Genomic DNA, 10,162 nt, shown 5'->3' on the forward strand with positions numbered 1-10,162 from the left:
AATGACTCCCTGTGTGGAAGATGGACTGCTGGTTATGTCCCTTGCTCATCGTGATTCTGACACATAGGGCCTTTATGTGCTGTGTGGAGGGTGGCCCCTTCCCTCCTCTGCTTCTCATCCACACCCTAGAGGCTCCTATTCAGCCCGGGTCTGGCTGGGGGGAAGTTGGAGTCTTTTGTAGTGGGGGATTCTTGGGGGAGGCCATGAAGGCTGCGACTGTGTGAGCCTTTATTTCCTCAGAGAAGGGGGGACGGCAAGAGGGATACTGGGGGGTAGCAAAAGAGAGTTTGGACACAGACAGCCTTGTTAACCAGTACCCCCATAGAGGGAAAGGATGAGAGGGAGAAAGAAACAGGGAAAAGGCGAAGTAAAAGCAAGAATGAATTTAGAAGGAAGCCAAAAAAACGTTCCCTCCGTTACGTCATTGCTGTTATTCCGTTCCTCCTTTTCCTCCGCCTCCTCTTTTCTTCTAGTCCTCCTATTTGTTCCCTCCATCTGGTCATGTGTAAGCTCACTCTTCAGCTCAATAACAAGCTTTTGCCCTCCCCCTCACCTATCTTGGCCCTCTCTCACTCTCTGCCATTACTTTACACACATTCCATTATCTGGGAGACCAGGCAAAGAGAGATGTCTGGGGTCAGAGCGATCATTATCGTCACCTCTTTTCGCTGCACTGTGAGTTATAGTCCAACGTATGGGAAACAGACATTTAAATCATAATCAATAGAGAAACATCAATGCTGAGAAGGAAAAGCTAAAGGAAATCACTGCTGTGGCTCGGGAGGAAATAGAGACACTCTGCTTAAACTGAGATAGTGGCGCATGCTTTATGATAAAATATGATCAAGCTCCAAAATGCATTATGAAGCGTCATGCTCAGCACTGGCCTTTTTGGAAAAATATACTCCCTTTTGCTGACATTCAGGTGGTGCAATGATTGTGCCTGTTGTGGGAAAATGTGTGGAAATAGAAAGGTGCAGAGTTTGAGAGGTGACCCCCTGATCTCTGAATATCATATCTGCCACTCTACTATTGCTTCCGGCACGAAGCTCGAACACTGCAGAGAGGGGACGCTGTCATTCTGTTTACATTATCCGACCCTCTGGTCGCGTTAGCGTGATGAAAGCAGCTAAGTTCCTCATCGTTGACTACTGGACTACTTATACGTAATGTTTTGTTTGGCAAGGATGATGCACGGTGAAAGGTGTGACCTGACCCGCCTGTGACCAGACCACGGTCTGCCACTGCCACCCCAGCTGAGATCAGGACTGAATCTCTCTCTCTGTGTTGTCACAAGGAGAAAATACCAGCTCTTTACACAGAAAAAGTGCACCACATCACTGTCAAGGAAGAACAGCTTTGAGACATGATATAAAAACACATCATGTAATCAGTCAGGAGAAATTACAGTTCTAATATGCAGAGAAAGAGCGCAGAATCATTGTTATTAACACATACCGTGTGTTTGAATGAATAAGAAGCTGTCATGCAAATTTAATGTCTAATCCAGATGGCATGTGTAGACAGGTTAGGTTCCATATTTGGAAATCTTTGTTTCCACCACTGAGACAATTTAAGATTTGTTGACCTTTGTCAGCAGGGCTGCTTATATAACCAGTTTTCTCAACAGATCTTATTAAATACATTTTGGATTCAGCATACATTATTTAAGCAGGCTGGCTGAAAAAGTTCTGTTATATGACTCCTTTTCTCCAGTGCAGTTCAACCTGAGGGCATCTTCCCTTTTTTGATGTTCTGTTTCCTTCACCTCAGTTATTGAGACTGAATAGAAACAAAAACCCATCCCACATTTAATCTACAGTTTGTTACAGAACTCACAACAAGCAACATTAATAATGTTACAGAGAAAATTAAATTAGTACAATTTGTATGCACTTTGTTTTTCAAAGCACCAGATCAACTAGAACTATTCACTAGTTAATGATTATTTTATGTTTGTTGAATTAACTTGAATGGGACACTGTAATTGTGTATACTGCTTGTGTCAAAGTTAATCAGTCAGATCATTTAAAAGAGAATTTGCATATTGATTTGAATTCAGGCAGCTAACAAAGATTGATATTATGTGATTACAGTTTATAATGATTGGAAAGCGGCACCTAGTGTACAGTATATTAAAAATCTCAATTGAATGTCAGGTTGAGAAGCACAGTCAAGCACATAACTAGCCTGACCAAATAGTTCAGAAGCTCCGAGCTGCAGCACAGAATCCCAAGGTCCTGTGTAGGTGTGAGCTGTGAACAGACAGTGCACTTCAAATCACAGTTCATGTTCAGCCAAACCCCACGCAGTGCTGAAAGCTGGGGCTCAACCATAGATCTGGAAAGCTATAACCCAGACTCTAGAGACAAAGGAAAAAAATTGATAACTCAAATCAAAGGCAAAGTGTTGTGTGAAGTATGTGTTGTTATTTAACTAATCAGAGTGTGTTAGGAACCTTCTTCTAGGAAATTAGACCAAAAGTCCGGAGGTGATGTATGCGGTAGATGATGGACATTTAAAAAATCCATTAAAAAAGGGTCAAACACCTCCAGAACACAAACCCTGCTATAAAAGTAAAAACAGAAATAGCCATGCATGCAAACAATTACTTTGCTATCTTAATTGCTTTCCAAAGAAAACAGTTTCTGTCACCTTCCCAATTAAAACATAGCCAGCAGCTATAATAGATGTATTTTTAAGTGATGCCTGCGGCATGACTTGTTGTCTAGGATATTGGATTCTATACCTCTACATTTTAATGAGTAGTTTCATTTAGAGATGCAGAAGAATCAATGTGCTTAAACAAAAAAAAAAAAAAATAGACTAGAGCACTGAGAAGTATTTTATTCTGGCAGCTGGGGATCCACTTCTAATCATTTACATTTCAGTCATTTAGTAGTGGCTCATATTACACTACCAAATAGATAATGTTTACTATATAGTTTCAATTAGGCTAAACTGTTGCATAGAATCCCTTGTACATGCCAGGCTCCTGACATTTCTTAACCAATCTGACATGTACTTGGTGAAGTGTGAACCATTTCGCAAATGAGAGTTATTCTGGGAGCGTCACATCTCTTCCTCCCCACAGCACCCAGGAGAGGGTTGTAAAAGCTGTTGTCCTTTAGTTATGATGGAACACAAGGAGGAGCTGCTAAAGGAAAAAGAAAAGGCAAAGCTCTTCAAATGGAGTCCTCCTTTCTCCTCTCTGTCTGTGTCTGTCTCTGTTCCTCTGCTTCTCTCTCTCTCTCTCTCTCTCTCTCTCTCTCTCTCTCTCTCTCTCTCTGCATGTGCCCTGCTGCTCTGTCATCCTCGGGGATGCGTCTGAAGGAGACCATCTGTTGATCCATTTGTCTCCTGCTTTGCTTCCTGTGCCACCGCCTCTCTCCTATCAATGATCAGGCCTGGCCTGTACCCTGCCCACCCTCTTTGTTGCTGCCAACAGGCACTCGGGGTGAGGCGGGTGTGCTGCTGGGGGTGGAGCAGGAGGTTGTGCCCTCTATAGTCTCTGATTCACACAAAGAGAGAAAATAGGCTTTGGCACATGTGAATCCTTTTTGTACATACTCTCCATAAACAGCTAATGAGCCTGGAGTAGTTCTTTTCCTATCTGTGTTTATCTAAAGTGAGCATTGCTGTGCCGACCTGAAACAAAAAACATAAATTTGATCTTTTTTTTCTGCATTGTTGATATAGAAATATTGCCTTTCCCCCTCAGGACTTAAACGCAGAGAGCTCATCATTATATGGAGGCATAGACCATGAAATAGATGTTAGAAACAACGCCGAGATGCAGAGGGACCATCACTGGAGGCTTTCAAATGTTCACCATCAACACATTTATTGCTTGTGAAGTGTTTGCTGATGTTGCCATTAAGAGAGAGGGGTCTGGGGTTCCATGCGTGTCTCCTAGCTGACACCTCTCATGCCTGTTCAGGGGTTTGATGGACATTGAGTCCACCTTTGGGACTTTGGGGATTGCTTGCCTTTGATCTTCTCCTACTACTCTCGCAGGGATCAGGCCCTGGAGAGCAGCTGGGAGAGGGTGGCGTGTTTAACATGAGCTCTGATGTACCCGAGAGAAACTCATGGTCCAGCCCAGACATCATTTAGCAGATTACTCAGACACGGACGAAAACGATGCCCAGATAGCATCTGTTGTGAAGACTGAAAGTATGAGGCACTACAGAATGCGAGAGAGAATCAAAATATGTCAGAAGAAGTAACTCAGTCCATATGGATGTTGTTGCATCAGAGTGATGGTCAATCTTATTATCATGACTTTTTTTTTCCTGTCAGTGGACTTTCCATAGATTTGTAAGGTTTTCAGCAAGACTGCTCAGTAGATCTGATTATGGGTTCACCCGGGGAGACTGGCCATTGATTTTCCATAAGGTGCAGATGACATGTGGTCACACACACACTCTTATTTTACCAACAGCCGTGTCATCCAGTAAGTCGTGCTTTCACCGCTGCTGTCACTTAGCGCGATGGTTCTTCTGAAATAATCAGGTTGGAGGTGATAACCCGTTGTGTTGCCGGTGTACATGGAACATAAATAGCTGACATACTGCATTTGAAATTTGAAGAATCCCTACTTTTAATTTTTTAGCTCTCATTTCAGTTTAGTATAACAATGTGATTACTTTGATTTCCTTTCTCTGTGTGAGTTTTAATCTCTTAATATGTGTGTTGCAGGCTTCCTCAGTACTGGTGATCAGGCTGCTAAAGGGAACTACGGGCTACTGGACCAGATCCAGGCTTTAAGGTGGATCAGCGAGAACATCGGCTTCTTCGGTGGAGACTCCAACCGCATCACTGTGTTCGGTTCTGGGATTGGAGCTTCCTGCGTTAGCCTGCTCACCCTCTCCCACCACTCTGAAGGTACAGCACAGCAGGGAAGGGGGGTGGGGTGGGGTTTGTCAGGTGGGTGATTATAGCTGTCGAGTTCATGCCTGCTGGTGTGTAGGCTGCTTGATATTAGAAACTGCCGATGCAGGCCGCGAGTTATTGAGTAATGTATTCTACTGTACTGCACAGCACAGCGAATGCTTTAAGACGGATGTGTTTGCATTTAAGTGATTGTGGCATTCATTCCCATTGGGAAATTGAAAGCTCACTGCAGATATTCATCTCCACGCGGGTTGTGATGTACTCTGTTTGTTTACTAGTCTCTATGTCCGACATAAACATGTACTGTAGGTATAATGCATCTTTATAAGCAAGATAAAAAAGGACATGGTGTACTAGTGTACCAGGGAGAGCTCTTTAGCGGCAGGCATAGTCATGCTAAACTACACACACACACACACACACACACACTCAGTTCTCTTTGTAAGCAACACTGTTTTTTTTATCTGCTGGCTACCTTAATGCTATTTCATGATGATTTATTGTCTACATTGGCCATTTCTCAATACTAAGTGTGCCATGTGTGTTGAACTTGGACATGTTATAAACATCCCTTATGCTCCTCTAATGCATCATTCAATTAAGATGGAGCCTTACTGCTTATAGGTAAGTTCTTGCAGTAAGTACATTGTTTTATGAGAATGAACCGCTGCTTTGAGCTCTATCCATAAATGTCACCCTGCAGAGCCAAATGGTCACCTTAACCCAGAGTTATTACAGTCAGTCGTATATTTGCCCATCAGTTTAAAAGCTGGCTGTTTTATTCCATTTTGTTGTGTATGTGTCAGGCCACTAGGATATTGAGGTGTTGTTATATAGCTATGGTTTTCTACTTTGCACATGTCCTGGTAATATTCCAAATGAGAAATCTTTACCTTCCATCATGCTTAGCATAGCCTGCTTCTCGTCATTAGGTGTCTCCATTCTTGGATTTTTGAGTTGTAGATCAACGCGAATTTAAAAGAGGTCACTTGAGCGGCTCTTCTTAAGGCCCCATTACAGTACCAGGGATTTGTGATGTGTTTTGCACTCTACAATTTGCATTAAAGTGTTACTAATTGCCTTGATTTCCTCCGATGAATGATGACTGCTTTTGGATTGAATTTTTACCATAAATGCCTTTTTATTCATACTCCATAATGCTACGCTCCATGTAGCATGTTATTATACTGACTGTGAAACCATCTCCACTGCCTCCCAGTAAATTGGATATTACCGGGTCTGTTTTTTCCCCTGAATTGAAATGTATGCCCCACTGATGGGATAAAAAAAAAAGAGCAAGTAGAACTTGAGGGATCCTAGGAAATTGAAACAGGAAGCTTTCTATCACGCCAGGACTCTCGCTGTGAATTTTACCAATGGCAATCAGATTTCACACAGTCTCTCTTGGAGCACAGATTGTTGTAATTATATAAAGTTTAGGACTGGAGTGGGCTGCAGGATGTGACAGGAAATCCAAGTGAAGAACTCTCTTTTTGCACCTGCTTTCACAACCTCCGCTGTACTCTGCCCCTCCTCTCCTATAGTCTTAACAGTTGAAGTGAAAACTGGTAGGATGTTCTTGTTGCCAAGACAACGCCATAAACAAGACAGAAATCAACGTGTCTAGATTCACACTGCAGTGAAAATTGGAGTAAAAATCTATAATCAAATGAATTATACACTGTGACATGAGCACACCTGGTTTCAGGTGGCCTCTAGTAATGGATGTGTGTAATGATTTCCTATCCATGTTAGCAGACTGTTGCAACTCAGGCTCATATTGAGTTTCCTGCTTTGCACTCTGAATGGAAATTAAGTCAGGAAACAAGACTGTAAACAATGTATCCTGGTGGCTCCTCCCTCATCTCCTGATTTGACTTTTTATTCTAACAAACTCATAAAAAAATCTCTATCTGCAGATAACGAGGTAGTGGTGTCACACTGAATGTGGCATGTGTGAATTCTGGAGTAGTAGATGGTGGTATATGATAAAATAGAATAGGATTCATATGTCTACACATGCACACACTTGCACACGCTCACACACAAACATTTCCCTTCACCTGCTGCTCAGATGTAGGACAACAAGGTAAAAAAGAGAAAGTAAATCAGCAATGACACACTATTCTGGAGCTCCCCCAGTGTTTCAGTGTATTTAATGACAGTATTCCCATTCTTACTGCACATAGTCTGTCATCACTGCCTACTGAGCCCAGACTTTCCATCTAACAGAGACTCCTTTTATTCCTGTTGGTGGCAGAGTGACAACTTACTTCAGATACTCCATGCTTCTCCTGAAGCCCCTTTAATAAGTTGGATTCTCCTATATCATCCTAGCCCTCTGGCCTCTTTCTTTAATTGCCTGCTCCTCTGGCCTGGCCTTGGTGGCGTGTCCATGTGGGCGTGCCAAGGGCTCCAGTCACAGGGTACATCCATCACCAAGCCTCCCCTGTCTGACCTGCGTGGAGACTGAACTGGACGTCCTTTCACAAGGGCTGGGTTTTTAGACCCCTGTCCCTGCCCTGCTTCCTCCATCTAATCTGCTTCTCACTGTACCCATCTGTCTTCCTGCCTTCACAGACAGTCAAAGCATGTAAGACACACATGCTTTCTTTCCGTGTGCCAGGGTGTTTCTTTCCCTTTCTCCCACTCTGGGCTTCTGCTCCCTAGTTTGCAGCATGTGTGGTGCATTGCTATTAATAAGATGGCTGCCTTGTCTGCTATGTGGCAAGCAATCTAGCTGCACATCTGAGACTTTGGAAGCAGAATGGTCATTAAAAGCGCAGTCTCTCTCGGCAGGAGAGTGTTTTTGACTAGCTTATTAAATGCAGCTCAACAGTTGTGCTCCCACAAAGGGGAATCACTGTCCCCATCTTCTTTTTCTCTGGCTTCAAACGGAAAACGGCTACAGAAGTTCAAAAGCAAGGGCTTTAGCCAGTCCCATGTATTATCTTTTTGGCATCGCACAGCCGCTAATTGAACATACAGATTTGGCTTTTTCCCTATCTCCTAATAATCGTTACAATATAAAAAGTGAGATGGCTTCTCTGCACATGAGCAGAATACTAAGTAGCCAGTGACTTAGGTGCATATTTGTACATCTGTCTTTTAATGCATGTGTGTCCCAACACAACTTACAGGAATTATGTCCGCACGTGTCTGCATCAGTTTGCATATCCCAGCCATACGCATGTGTGCATGCAGGCGTGTCTTTGAGGGAAGGGCTAGTTGTAGAGGCACTGAAGGTCATTTGATTTCTTCCCCCCACCCCCCCTTCCTGTAAGCAATCAGGATAAAAGCTCCGCTTCTGAGGAAGTGGCCCCCTTTTAATGGAATGTCTTGGACATTAAAGACAACTGGTGTGGAGGATCCTTCATGCCAATGTCAGCTTTCATTTTTATTAAGACTTCTGGGTTATGGAGGACCATAAATGTGCATGTTAAATGCTTGGGTTTTATTACAACAGTGTAACGAGTGCCAAGACTTTTTAATGCAAGGCACCACTGAACAAACACTGAAATCCCTTGAACCATGAGTATTAGAAGGGCAGTGTGACAGGTACTTGGTTTTCAGGAAGAGGTAACAAGTTTTTGAATCCATTTAGTTTGAAGGATAGTATTATGTGTAGAATTGCATCATGGGATATGTAGAAATAGAGGATCAGAGAGGCTGAAAAAAAAATCACATGGCATGGCAGGACATTTTTCTCAAATCAAGTTTGAAACATTAACTTTATTAATGGCTGCTCTTCATAGTGAACTACTTGCCATGGATTTTCTGGATTTATGATTCATACAGACTTGGAAAGAATGTCACTCTGAAGTCACAGGAACATTTGAATGACTGAACACTTTCCCTCAGCTGACTGGGAGGGAAACTGGGGCTTCTGTCAGAGTGACTTGGGTATGATGTATTGGTATAACACAAACTGCCATGTCCTTTATGATCATGTATAGAAGTGATGTTATGGACAGTAGTTGACCCACCTCCCAACATTTGCACTGAATACAAACAGCAACTGTGTTCATGTGACAGGCAGAAGTGCAACTCCGCCAACATTAACGACAATGTACATCACATCTCCAAGCTTTATGGACTTTCTGCATTGAAACACAAACATGCTGTTATGACTGTGAAACCCTCATTGTTTCATTCAAGCTTATATAGAAAAACATCATGGTTGGAGTTAAAATCTCCTTCCCAGTCACAGTTATAATTAGCCATGGCTCAAAGACCATGATATAACCTGAACCAGCAGCATTGTGAGCTGTTGCACCCCTAAAATATTATATGTGCAACTCATTCATTTGGAATCAAAATGGCAATAAAAGGCTTAAATAGCCTAAACTTGCTGTGTATGACACACATCTCAATTAGCTTTAGCTTCATGTTAACTATTACTGTACGTTAAACTCCAGGAATTTGCACAGACTTTACAAAAGAATAATCCCATAGATATATTTAGTCTTATATTTAAATTTAACAAAAACTCAGTTTAATAGCTACAGATTATTTTACACTATTTAATTATTTTTTTCTACATTGATTACAACATTTATTTTGTGCTTTTTTTTTTTTAATTAATCACATTATTATTCCACAATTTTCTTCATTATCACTTGGCTGGCTAACTGATAACCAATAAGTAATTTTTAAAATGTAACCTGGGTAAAATATTATGCATCATAGTTAAACTTCCTTGGAAAATGTATTTGCTTTTGAATGATAGTTACTGTGAATAAGTTGATTTCATATTATCAGTAGGGTTAAAAGATGTATAGTGATGTATTTCATTTATTTTGAAGGTTCAAATTGTTGTGTTGTGTGTAAAATATTGTTGTTGGTCACCTATTGGTGGAGGGAGTGACACCCAGAAAAAGGAAGAAAGGAAGCGGTAGAAAGAGGTAACGGGGTGAAGAAAACATGGGAAGAGAAAAAAGTAATGGAGATGTGAAACGTGCCAAGCATAAGGACTGTATTTAGACTATCAACTCGATAATCTGCACCAAGATATATGTCCAACATCGTCACCATACACAACGGGGCATTCTTCGGTATGAAGTTGTAAGGAAGTTGTGTGGCGTTATTGTGCATAGACCTGTAGCATATCTAGTTTGTTAACATTAGTTAGCTAAGCTAATGTTACTATCGGGAGTACAGCTAACCCAGCTTACTCAAAGAACTGTATTAGTTTCTTCCGACCTGGAATGGATGGACATTATGAAGGACAATGCTACGTGTGTGACTGGTTGTATGGTACAACAAG

General features: G+C 41.8%; 1 protein-coding gene across 2 annotated transcripts in view; it reads left to right on the forward strand.

The window, feature by feature from the left end:
• The window catches only part of nlgn3a (neuroligin 3a), a 127,257-nt gene that overhangs the window by 75,015 nt on the left and 42,080 nt on the right, over positions 1-10,162 (forward strand). For both annotated transcript variants that reach the window (XM_020614629.1, XM_020614630.1), the window contains one exon: positions 4,702-4,887. In XM_020614629.1, coding sequence (XP_020470285.1) covers positions 4,702-4,887 — 186 coding nt within the window. The remainder of the gene's footprint in view (positions 1-4,701; positions 4,888-10,162) is intronic.

This window comes from Monopterus albus, unplaced genomic scaffold (assembly GCF_001952655.1).
Source record: "Monopterus albus unplaced genomic scaffold, M_albus_1.0 scaffold148.1, whole genome shotgun sequence".
Classification (NCBI taxonomy): domain Eukaryota; kingdom Metazoa; phylum Chordata; class Actinopteri; order Synbranchiformes; family Synbranchidae; genus Monopterus; species Monopterus albus.